Source organism: Seriola dumerili, unplaced genomic scaffold (genome assembly GCF_002260705.1).
Source record: "Seriola dumerili isolate Sdu_G_001 unplaced genomic scaffold, Sdu_1.0 BDQW01000449.1, whole genome shotgun sequence".
Lineage (NCBI taxonomy): Eukaryota > Metazoa > Chordata > Actinopteri > Carangiformes > Carangidae > Seriola > Seriola dumerili.
In genome coordinates this window covers 8,262,862-8,273,062 of record NW_019174704.1, presented here as the reverse complement: position 1 = coordinate 8,273,062, position 10,201 = coordinate 8,262,862, and the positions used below count along the sequence as shown (strand labels likewise).

The following is a 10,201-nucleotide window of genomic DNA, read 5'->3' as shown; positions in this document are numbered from 1 at the left end:
AAGCTTTTTTCTTCATTTTTGACACAACTATTTCTGTCACTTTTCAAGTGAACACATAAGTTCAACAGTAGGAATGAATTTTCAAGTGAACACATAAGTGAACACTATGAATGCCTTTGAGGCAAGACTGGCTGAAAATGTATGCTCTTATCCCTAAAACAATATCATGTCTTTACCTATCCATGATTGACACTTTTTGTACCCTGACCTCCATTGTGGCCATTTGAGTCAGCTTCTGTAGATTCTATAAATGATTACCAGAAATACTGGCACTTTTTGTTACAACAACAATTACATTTTTCCTTTTCCCTGCTTTTACACTCAAGTAAAGCAATTGTAAGTGTTGGGATGAATAATTCAGGCTGGTGGCGATTGCTCAATAATTAATAAAGTAGCCAGTAACTAAGGGTTGAAAGCTAACTGTTGTTGTATGAAGCTAAGCTACTGTTTAGCACAAGGGTTTGTTTATGTTCACTACATAAAACTTCAGTTTAATATCGACTTTACTAAACCAGAATTTGACTGTTTTTATAATGGTAAAAACTGTTATTTAATTTTATCTCTATAATGTTGGCAATAATTTGTCCAGTTAGAGTTCACTCTAATAATAAATGTTCATTTTATCTGTTAAAGAAACATATAATATCATGCCACCATTGTGCTCATTTCAGTGAGGATGCAAAAATCAAATGACAAATTCAATGAATACTTGGGTGAGTTTTAAACACTTTTGATTTCTGAATGTGGCTGAAAAGCACATCATTCAAAGACAAAGTCCAGCACCTGAGGGCTCTACACAACAAAAAACTCTGCCCTGAATGCCCCCTAAAGCCAGTGGAGCCAGGTCATTTAGATTACTGAATGTATCTCTTGCAGCCATTGAGTGTTATATGATGCAGCATGATTGATTTTCTTTGCATCTTTGCATTAGGGTAATTGCTCCAAAAAAGGGTGACATTTCAAGCATTACTTGATCAATGGAAACAACAGTGGCTTTATGGTGCAATGAATAGTGAAAAGTGAAGCCCTCCAGTGTGTTAGGTGTTTGTTGGTTGTTTCTGGTTGGTTCGGCCAAGCAGCTGCCCTATTTTTGGCTTGGATGTGTACAAGTCCAGTTTGTACTTGTTTGGCATAGCAAACAGGAATCGAGATGAGTCACATTTGGGTTCCTACAATGCATACAATGTAAATTTAAAATCTATGGAGTAAAACCTCCCAATAAAAACAATGTTGATGATGGTTATATGCATGTTATAGATACTAAATGAAATTTATAGATACTAAATGAAATTTGAACTACAAGTTCTGTTGCTTATAATAATGTAGAAATTATTCTATATAACATTACATATACCATATAGTTGTAATAATTACATAAATCAAACTTTAAATTCATAAATATTATATCTATTTGGTTCTCCATTTGATTCTGGGCTTGTATTATATGCATTCAATACAAAGTAATGTCTTTGTGTAAATATGAAAGTTCCTCTACAGTAGCTCACCGTACAATATGCACAATACCATTCTCCTATTTTCTCTCTTTCATGATATCAGTGTCAGTCTTTTATTTTGATGGCCATATATGTAGTCAATTGAGTGTAACTTGTATATGTGTACAGAAACTCATCACTGTTTTTTTTTGTTTGTTTTTTTGTTCTCTTTTTAAAATAAAAAAATTTAATGGAGATGACCAGAGACTTACTGTCTTGTACTAGCTTGTTTTAGAGTTAATTTTAAACAACTTAACCTCAATTGCACGTCTGGCCAGAATCGGACAGAAAGAAATAAATTACTGCTGTTACTATTCCTATTTGATGGCTACTCAACATTCTGGTAATATGCACTAGTCTGATACCAGCAGCATACTGTGGCAATGGCCAAAAGTCCAAACATGCTTTTATAAAGCTTAAAACAGCCATGCAGCCATTTTACTACAGAATGGAAGATAGCTGGGAAATGCATGAACTTTTTCCTGTTAAACTCAAATTGCTACATGTGTAAATCTTTAAAGCTTACAGGTCACATATTCATATGCCGTAAATAAAAAATCAATATAGTGATCTTGATGGAAAGTGTATAAACAAGTCTTATTGAGGTTAACAGAGAACTTTGGCAATTAGACTCTACTGATGTGTACATTTCCAATAGATCAATGACCATAAGTGGTAGGTAGAATCCTCTCAAGTCTACATGCAATACAATAGTGGAGTAAAGCTGGAAGATGGAAGTTTTCAATTGAAACACCTAGCTCATCCTATGGGATAAGGTGGTGACAGGAGGAGGTGTATTGCGAAACCATGACAGTCTGACAGCCAACCATGATATTTAAAGAACAGCCTGTGACACCTGATTGACTCGAGGAGAAAGATAATTGGTAGATGTAGTATAACAAACGAAAAAAGAGATTTTGACTGTATGGAACTTCTCGGAAAGTTCGGGACCCATCTGTATTCATTAGTGTAGTGCACTAAAGGTGTATCATGTCCGTCAAGATGCAGAAAATGAAATTCAGCTCTTATTCCGGTGAATTTAAGTACTTAACATTTCTTTGACATTTCTTTTTTATAGAGCATGAAATATTATTATTATTCATTCAATTTTGAAAACACTTTACAAACACTTATAAGGAACGTATTTTGCAGCAAAGCACACTAGGGTCTGGGTTGCGATGTAAAGCAATAAGGGCCAAAAAACACAAACACCTCTAAGTATTACACAATACAATTTAACAGAACCACAAACTTAATCACAGAGGGGTTGTGCTCCCACAGTAAAAGAAATAAAGAAGTTGTACAAATTTTCTCTGTTTTTGTGTATTCACATGAACATCATATGAAACTTATGCTGAATTGCAGCAAACATAGATTTCATTCAGTGGCGTTATAAGTCTAAGACTTCTGAGACTACTTTCTCATTCAAGTAAAAGTTCCCATTTACTTGAATGGGAAAGTAGTGTCAGATTTTTGGACCCTACTGTGTATTGACTATAATTGACAATATTGTATCAAGCAGGACCCACTGTAAAATTAGTCACTTCTCATGGGGAAACAAACAATCAGATTGAACAACATGTGAACACTGAGGATACATCCATCCAAAGCTGCTGTAGCATACATCAAACTTAATTATGATTGACAGCTGCATATCTGCACACAGATCATCGTTATGTTATCAGGATTTGTTGTTCATTGATTATACAAATTGCCAAAAGTTAGACAAACCAGTGAGTATGAACACAAAGTCAGACTTACCTTAAAGGTGTTTTTTTATTCCCCTTGCTCTGTACAAAAACATCCACCATATTAAAATGCAAGATTATTTGTTTTCAATAGGACAGCCCTGGATTTTTCATTGACTTAATTCTTAATATGTCCCCACTTGGAAACTATCGCTGAGCTTCACAGTTTGAGTATGCAGAAGTTTTAAACTTGGTGGACTAAAAAAAATAATTTGGTGTTTATTGAGCTAAAACTGTCACGCCCTGTCTAGATAGTTAGTTACCTTTTTGTTTTTCCGAGTGTTCTTTGTCTCGTACTTCCTGTTTTATTTTGATACTCCCCTCTTGTCTCGTTTCAGGTCCTTTACTTCCTCCTGTGTAACTACCTGCCCTGCCCTAATGTGTTTCTCCTGTTTCTCATTGTCTCCCCTTCTCCTGAGTACATAATCTTTGGACATTGCCTCTTGCCTGCCGATTTGGACACTGTTGCCCTTCTTCTGATCACCTGTGTACCGACCTCGTTTGATTAAAAAGACTAGTTATTGAACTGAGTCTGAGTCTGCATTTGAGTCCAAGCCTGTGTTTCAGCACTGACAAAAACTAGTTTTCACATCAGCTGTGTAGCGTTAACGAGGAGGATGAAGATGCGAGAAACGAAGCTAAAAGCTCGAGGCTGAAAAGCTGAAGCTACAAAACGATGCAGAAACTAGAAGCTGGGAACTGTGCTCAAAGCTCAGAGTCCCGGCTCAAACCCCGGCTCTGTAGCCATGTAAACTCTTAGCTCTAAGCTGCTAGCCACAAACTCATGGCTCTTAGTCATTTTTGCACTTTTCGCGTCTCTTTAGAGACCAGTGATGCAAAGCTGTTTGTCAGGGTCGATCTGAACCAGAGGGGTGATCTCTATGACAGTATTTTTGGTGCAAAACAACTAAGCACCTGTGACAGTGGAATTAGTAGTTGTATAAAATAGTCAAGCATGTGTATCAGTAAATTTGAGGTCACAGAGAAAAGATGCTCTAGGGGTTGCATACTTGTAGATTTTTTTCTCTCCCACAAACACAACACAACAGTTACACCTTCTTCAAATTCTTCTGCAGGTGCACAAATCCTGTTTTACGAATCACAAATTAAGAAACTCATACACTCACATTTTTGCTGCAGTTGCTGCAGTAAATGTGGTGCAAAACACATTCACACACCCGTATCAAATAATGTCATGGACAAAATTTGCACATCTGCAAATCAGAATGTGAATTCATGCAATGAAAGTTGCTCATCTGTAAAATGTTCTCTCTTTGGATATTCTCTATTGCACAGACACAAGTCAATAACTACAACCTCGGGCGCTCAGGCCCTAATTAACACTACAGTTTCAATAGGATCCTTGCACTTTAGTTATCTGGCCCTAATAATAAACAGCAAGGTTTCAATAGAGTCCTGAAATTGCCCTAATAATCTTTCCAAAAACAATAGTTTCCTTGTACCTCCAGTGCCAGGGGGGAGTTGTCTTTTACAAAATGGAGCTGGAGTTTTACCATTTCATTTTCATGACAGACTGGCATTTTGCATACAGTTAGAGAGCAGCTCTGAAGGACAGCAATACACAGTACAGTCAACAGTTTCCTACAGGCTCTTTAGGAAACACTACATATTAGCCCATATCATCTTACAATACTGAGACTTATTACCAAAAGCAACATGTCTCAAGACATGACCCTTTTGATAATAAATCATAATATAATGAATATTTGTGAGTCATATGCTCCCCCAGCAAATTAACAAATAAGATAAGTACTTATCAAAAATGATTTTTAATGGATACAGCACAGAGGACATATTCATTAGTTCTTCGACTTCAATTTCTACCTAATGACATAGTATTCTGTAAACTCTACAGTTTTCTAGTAGGAAAAACTAAATATTGTTGCTCCAGTGGGAGTTTCTCTATTATTTGACAATTTGAATTTTGTAACATCACATTGTTTCTGTTGTTATCATCTCATTGATAGTCACTGACAGACAAACTGGAAGAGTTCAGTCCATACCTGTTTGATTTTAACATGCAGCATTCCTGTACTTTCTTTTTCAGTGGACCAATATCAGCAGTATTGTGAATGCTTAGTAGGCACTGTTGACATGTGGGGTATAAATGGACCATAAAAGTGGCTAAATGTAGCTATGAGGCAAGACTTCAATGGGCTTATACTTCTTTACAGTTTGTAGTAGTACATTATCCTCCTGATGTTCTTGGAGTGACCTCTATTGCTATTTGCATGATGGGGTTTAGTCTCGGGCTGAATTTGTATTTACTATGCAAGTCCAGTAAAATAAGATGAAGATGCACGCAGTTCATTTTCCTCTTAAGTATACACTGACTGTTCAGGCAATTAGACAAGGGTTGAGCAACACTAACAATTTGCGGTTGTTCATTAGACGAATTTGATAACATAAAAAATAATACATTGATAAGTAATATATTGGGAAACATGCTGGAGATTTGTTTGTTTTGAACATTTTAATTAATCCATTCATTCTCAAAATTAACTTTTTTCTGTTCAGCAAGCACTGGACGAGTGGCAGGGAACAACACAACATGATAGAATGTGCTATCATGTTTTGTGCAATTAAGTAAACAAGACAGTCAATGGACAAATGATTGACATCCTTTCAGAGTGTGTGAATGGCTTTCGTATGTGTTTTTAGAAGCTCTGTAATCCCTCCATGCAATTGCAGCTGAAAGAAAAGAAAAAAAGAAAGCGAAAGAGCTGATTTACCTAGCAGTTAAAGCTGTGGCTCCTCTGTTCTTGCTTCTGTTACTCCAACCATGCCCTTTGTCTGGGGCCAAACTTTGCATGTCAAGGGCCACTTGAATGCGAAGCTCCCCGGATTCTCACTACCTGACATGCAAAACCAGTGGGGGACCAGTTAAAATGGCACACACGCACAGTCAACACAGGTGTTCTCCAGTCAAAACACGGACTGCCTCTTACCCCCATACAGAGCTCTTAAGAATTCAACACTGATGACGGATCAAGTAGCTCAGTAGCAGAAAAAGAAGAATAAGATCAAGAGAATTCAAAGGATGCCAAGGTCTTTTCTTGTTAAAAAGAAACCTGGGGTGTGTGGAGCTTGGCAATGGAAAGAACCAGAACAACATGAGTGGAAAGAAAGTAATGCAGTAGGTAAGAATTTCAAGTACTTTTAAATCTGTTTTTACCTATCAAAAGTGAGCAGTAACATACAAGTTCGTTTATCCCTGTTAGGATGCATAATTTATATGTAGTGATTAATCTGACTTTTACCTAATTTCCTCAATGTAAACAAGTTTTTTTTTATCTCTTTTTAGTGAGTGAAAATACTAAGGAGCAGATATCCTGCAGTCCTGACACCCAACAGTCTGCCACTGTGCCTCAGCCAGTAGCAACCTTAAGATATGGGACAGCAGCAAGAATGAGAGTGCCAGTGCTTGTGGCAGGATCAGGAGGACGCGGGGCTGATGCCAGGCTGGACTGGTCCACACTGATGCTCCAGGGCTCTTTCTATCATTCCAGTACACTGGCCCTGGTCAGCAGAGCAAAGGTAAGATCTGACATTTCTTGTCAAGAATAGTGTCACTCTTATAATATCAAGTAATCCAAATTCATATATATTTATCCTGACAACAAAGCTTACATAACAAAGGAGGAAATGGCTTTAGGGACCGAGGGCTGCTTGGTATTGAAGGTGGAATTATAAAAGGTTGTGGGACTCCATGAGGACTATTTCAAACATGAACCCAGATAAGAAGTGTTAAGTCACTTCTGATCTCAAATGATCTAAGCCAGGGGAATTTAAAAGGTTGTGGGAAATTTTTTTAAAGCATGGATTTTACAACATTTTTATCCATCTTTATCTTACTTTTTAAAATGTATTTTGAAACACTTTTATGAAACAAAAATTTATATATCCTTATTCATAGCTTATAGGATTTTAAGGCCTTTTGGATGCAATTTATTTAAGTCAAATAATTATCGAAACATCAAAGGTAAGTCAACAACAAAATCTCAATGCACACTATCCCACAGCTTGCTGCTTTCTCGCAGTGTCACTGTCTCTAACATTGTGTCTAAAACTTTCATGGTAATGCGTCTCAAAAAAAATTTTTTGCACCATTATTAATGTGGCTGAGGGGCAAGAACGGATTGAGTGAATCCGTGCATTAGACAACGCATCACAATGTTAGACATATTTTATAACAGGCAATATGAGGAGAAGTGTGAAATAAATCTTGTGATGGAACTGTGGAAATTTAGGTGTTTTCTGGGTAGTAGAAAGAACATTCTCTGTAGAACCTTGTGCGTCAATGAATGTCCTCTTAACATTGTGCAAGACCACATGTCACAGCTAATGCCTGCATTCTGAGGCTGTATTCCCTGAACTGTTCCCCTTGAACTTACTTCCAAACATTTGGAAGACCGACTTGGGATCAGCACACAGTGTCTTTTAACCATAACCTGTGGGATTGACTACAAGCACAAGTGGTATGTGCGTTTTTGCCAGAGAATGACATGGTGACTGTGAAGGCTGTAACATATGATTCACATAATTTTAATATTCATCAAACCAATTTGACATTTATTTGTGAATAGTTTTCAGTTATAACACCATATCATTTCTCCTTACCAGCCCCATCCCCGGACTTCCCCAGGCTCGGGCGATTTTGTGTGCTCAGTGTGCCACAAGATATTCCCTCTGCAGCGCATGTTGACCCGCCACCTCAAGTGCCACAGCCTGGTGAAAAGACATCCTTGTCGATTCTGTGGAAAAGGATTTAACGATACCTTCGACCTCAAAAGGCATATGCGAACACACACTGGTCAGGAATGAACACCCTGTCTCTCTCTCTCTCTCTCTCTCTCTCACACACACACACACACACACAATGAAAAAAGAGCCTTCATTTTTTAAATACTACCAGGTTAATTTAATCTGCAAATTAACTTGAACTATACCTGTAAAATAAATGTAGTGGAGAAAAACTCAAGGACATTTTTGAGGCACTAATTATTAAAGTAGAGTAGTAAAGCTACTTTTCACCACTGCTTATAGCAAAAATCAGCTCAAAACATAAAATTGTTGGTGGAATTCAGAATTAAAACGAAAAAGTCTTGGCAATGTGTGTCACACAATTGCGAAGCCACTTGTGCCAATCTGAATGTACAAGTGCATCAACACAAACACACAGGAAAAAAACATCTTTTGTCTCCCCCTGCTGCAGGTATCCGTCCCTACAAATGTGAGCTGTGTGAGAAAGCCTTCACACAGCGTTGCTCTCTGGAGTCCCATATGAGGAAGATTCATGGCATTCACCAACAGTATGCCTACCGCCAGCGACGGTCTAAGATCTTTGTGTGTGAGGATTGTGGTTACACCTCAAGCCGCCCTGATGAGTATTTCCTCCATGTGAGACAGTGCCACCCTGGCAGTCCCGCCCTGCGCAGGTACTACCGCCGTCAGGCCCATGAGAACAGCAGCTTTACATCAGCCGACCGTAAACTCAATCCCTATTTGTTGTACTCAAACCCTGCATATTATATGTAGTGCTCATTCTAAATCTTAAATGTATCATAAGCCATTCATAAAATAAAAATGAAGTTAATTAGTTTTAATTGGGTTATCAACTATGTAGCACATATGTATGTATTCTTGAGCTTATACCCTTTGTGCTCATTCTTTAGTTTCTGTTTCCACTTGTATTAATCATAGTGTTATGTTTTCTTGCTCTATGCCTTTTATTAAAATAAAAATGAAGGATAACAAAAATATTTGTGATGTTTTTCATTTTTGGACAATGGATTTTTAACAATATTCATTTATTTTCTTTCTCAAAAAAGCAAACATACAGCCTTTAAAAACACAAATGGCTGCACCAGTATAAAGAGACAGGAGAAAAAACAAGGAATTGTGGATAGACGCAGTCTAACCCTGACAATAATAATAATCTAACCCATAGAAAGAAGAGAAAGCAATAGAAAAATTACCTGCTCCTCTTATTTTGAGAAGTGGCAATTGATATCTTCAGGTATAGTAGATAAAATTTTCAAATTCAAATAAACATTTTTTTATTAGGGTTCTAACCCTGAAGGGGTAGAATCCTATTGTTTTTGTTTCAGTTATTTTTTATTTAGGGCAGGGGTCTCCAACAGGAATCCCGTGAACTATCAGTAGCTCACCCACAGTTTTAGAGCATAGCTCACCCTAAAGGTCTGATAATATAGTCTGTATGAACCATGGATGCACAGTACAAACTTTAAGCAACACAACTTCACTCAGTAAATCTACTCGAAACACAACTAAAGATTGTTAAGCAGATTTATGGACGTTTATTAGCATTGGGGTTATCATGTCTGTGTGTTCAGGTTTGACTGAATCATGACTGAGATTTTTGACAGAAACATTGACACTGATGTGACGTCTGATCTGAGTTTCAGATACTTTTGGGACTAAATGAGAGTTTTGGATGTCAATATTTGATATGTGAATAAATGTAACCAGTAATAAAAGACATGAGTAGCTCCATTCCCTTTTATTTTGTCAAAACAAACGTAAAACAGCTGCCAAAACAAGCAAAGGTGTCAAAAAGAAGTCGGCTGTCAAAGGAGGCAGACCACTTATCAGGCACTCCGGGATTTTGTCAAAAGACATATTCTAAACCAAAGTTGTTGGGTTTTTTTTCAAATAACCATGGCTCTCATTCATAATCAGTCAGAAGAATGTCTAAAGACCGAGCTGGAACTGTTTACCGTTCCATACACTCAGACGTCTATTGAAAAATCCACATTTGTTGAAATCCCTCCGGTTTGGGCAATAACAGACACAGGTCGTCTGGAGTTTTACATATCGGCTAGTGGGGAGGATTATCTTGATCTGAATGACAAACACAAACAAGGATATTTTTTGACGGTTTTGGCGACCCACCTGTCTGTGACAATTTCCCGTCGG

At 37.4% G+C, this 10,201-nt stretch overlaps 1 protein-coding gene across 1 annotated transcript; it reads left to right on the top strand.

The window, feature by feature from the left end:
- The first annotated feature begins 7,903 nt into the window (after window positions 1–7,903).
- Window positions 7,904–8,800, top strand: LOC111234568 (transcription factor Ovo-like 2). Its single transcript, XM_022762717.1, has 2 exons — window positions 7,904–8,075; window positions 8,478–8,800. The coding sequence occupies exons 1-2, from the start codon at window positions 7,961–7,963 to the stop codon at window positions 8,798–8,800; spliced, it is 438 nt and encodes a 145-aa protein (XP_022618438.1). The 5' UTR covers window positions 7,904–7,960.
- The last annotated feature ends 1,401 nt before the right edge of the window (window positions 8,801–10,201 follow it).

Bases quoted from the DNA above. Each gene is read 5' to 3' on its own strand.
- LOC111234568 (XM_022762717.1), top strand. From the start codon at position 7,961: ATGTTGACCCGCCACCTCAAGTGCCACAGCCTGGTGAAAAGACATCCT. The intron at 8,076-8,477 runs GTCAGGAATGAA...CCCCTGCTGCAG, and splicing joins GCATATGCGAACACACACTG to GTATCCGTCCCTACAAATGT.